The sequence below is a fragment of the Octodon degus genome, unplaced genomic scaffold (genome assembly GCF_000260255.1).
Source record: "Octodon degus isolate 3935 unplaced genomic scaffold, OctDeg1.0 scaffold00153, whole genome shotgun sequence".
NCBI classification, from domain to species: Eukaryota; Metazoa; Chordata; class Mammalia; order Rodentia; family Octodontidae; genus Octodon; species Octodon degus.
The window spans coordinates 565,901-568,136 of record NW_004524729.1 but is presented as its reverse complement, the minus strand read 5'-3'; the positions used below and the strand labels follow the sequence as shown (position 1 = coordinate 568,136).

The following is a 2,236-nucleotide window of genomic DNA, read 5'->3' as shown; positions in this document are numbered from 1 at the left end:
CATTTTTCTGCTGAGACAAAAGTGTGAACTAACTACCTGGTATTTTCCTGTCTTCCGGTTCTCTCAAGTGGCATTTCGCATTCAGTGACTTCAGATATGCAGACCATAGAGCAGGAGTCTCCCACGCTGGCCAAGCCGAGAAAAAAGTATCAGGAGGACAGTGACGATTCCTATCTGACCTCCAGCTCCAGGTAAATCTGTTAGAACCGTCAGCGGCGTGTCATTTTTTTTTTTATTTATTTTTTCTTTTTTTTAGTGGAACCGGAGATTGAACTCAGGCCCTTGCACTTGCCAGGCAAGCGCTTATTCCACTGAGCCATCTCCCCGGCCCCCGGCGTGTCATTTTGGAAAGCAGCCTCCCGCATGGGTTTACACAGAACCGCAGGCTGCCTACTTCGTTGTCCTAAAAGGCTTTGGCGGGCACCAAGCCGTGCCTGGGGTGAAGACGGACGCGTGGCTGTGTTTGACAGGAGTCGGGTCAGGAGGGAGGAGAGGCGGAGGCGGGCAGGGAGGGAGTGCTGGGCCTCAGCCCTGCAGGCAGCTGTGCACCCCGCTCCCCAGGCCCTGCCTGAGCAGGAGGGAAGAGGCTCCTGGGGCACGCGTGTGGATTGATGGAATGGCCTGCCTGCGACCCCATCCTCAGCACACCCTGACTGATGGGAGGGTGCACATGCTCAGGTTCCTTTCGACAGTCTTTTGGGGTTTGTTTTTTATCCTATGAAAAAGATTTATTTATTAATTGGATACAGGGGCTTACTATGGAGCTTGGACTCATAGTGATCCTCCTGCCTCAGCCTCCCCAGCGCTAGAATTATAAGCATGCTTTACCATGGCATTTCAGTGGCTGACTCAGTGCGCCCAAGGTTCCAGGCCCGGCACAGCATGGCTTGGGTACCAGGGATCGAACCTGAGTCGTTGCACTTGCCAGGCAGGTGCTTAGATCACCGAGCTATCTCCTCAGCCCTCTTCAGGCAGTGTTTGGCGTGTGTGTGTGTGTGTGTGTGCGCGCGCACGCATGCACGCGTGTGCACTGCTTCACAGGAGGCTCATCAAGGGCGTCTCTGAGGGCGCCAGAGCTGCATGGCAGCCATACAGGCCTCGGGGCTCTGCCGTCTGACGAGAAGTATGTGTTTTTATGGGGAGAGCTATAAATACATCTTTTCTCGAATCTAATTGTGAAACCGTTTCCTTTCCTATCGAAGTGAAGGAATTGTGTAGAAATCTTTAAAGTTTTCTGGAAGCACAGCTGCAATTTTTTTTTTTTTTTTTTTTTTTTTTTTTTTTTTTTTTTTTTTTTTTCAGTACTAGGGGTTGACTTCAGGCCCTTGCGCTTGCCAGGCAAGCTCTTATTCCACTGAGCCATCTCCCCGGAGCCATCTCCCCGGCCGCCCTGCAAATTATTTTGAGTGCTGGTATTTTGCAAGATGAGGAGCAGCTCTGTGGCACCCTGGAGCAGTGCCCTCGGGACGGGGATTGCTATTGCGTGGGTTTCTCACTGCCTGTCCTGTAGACCCTGAACAGTGTGCCCACCACTTTCCGGGTTCTGGCGGGGTTATTTCTACTCTGTACCTTTTAAAAGCAAGTAAGCACATCTCATACAGGCTCAAGTTAACTTTGTAAGTTGGTTTGAAAGTGATGCATGTCGGGTCATTTCAGATACCGGATCTCCAGTGACAGATGCATCCCACTCAGCGTTCCCCTGGGGCGTTCGTCTCCTTGGTGATTTCACTGCTGGTCTCTAGGCCTGGGAGGAGGGACTCAAGCGAGGCCATCTGCTGAACCGGGACTTCAAGGTCCTCGTGTGCCCAGGTCCTGGGCCAGCTTGTGCCAGGCCTGCTGTCTGCCTCATAGGCGTCCAGGGGTGCTTCTCCAAAGCTTTAAAAGGCACAGCTGGCCGCAGGGGCCTGCCCTGCTGTAGCGCAGTTCCTTCGGTGGAAATCGGGGCTGAATCCTGCCTTGCTGTTAGCAGCTGCAGGGCTGCCAGAGACCCGGCCCTGGCTATCGTGACCTGCAGGCGCCTGGGCCCTCCATGCTGCTCTGGGCCTCCTTGTCCAGTCACCAGCCACTCTTGTCACTGGTGCCTTTGGCACCTGAGATGAAATGGACATAATTCTCTGAAACTAGCATGTCAATGCCCCGAAGCACTTTCATTGCTCCCGAACTACACTACCCATGAGGCCTTGCATATTATGAGTTATGGGAGAGTGAGTACCGCTTCCATTAAAAAGAAGGCCAA

At 53.0% G+C, this 2,236-nt stretch overlaps 1 protein-coding gene across 2 annotated transcripts in view; it reads left to right on the top strand.

Annotated features, from left to right (window-relative positions):
* Positions 1 to 2,236, top strand: part of Arfgap3 (ADP ribosylation factor GTPase activating protein 3) — a 27,788-nt gene that overhangs the window by 15,360 nt on the left and 10,192 nt on the right. For both annotated transcript variants that reach the window (XM_023702563.1, XM_023702562.1), the window contains exon 9: positions 69 to 191. In XM_023702563.1, coding sequence (XP_023558331.1) covers positions 69 to 191 — 123 coding nt within the window. The remainder of the gene's footprint in view (positions 1 to 68; positions 192 to 2,236) is intronic.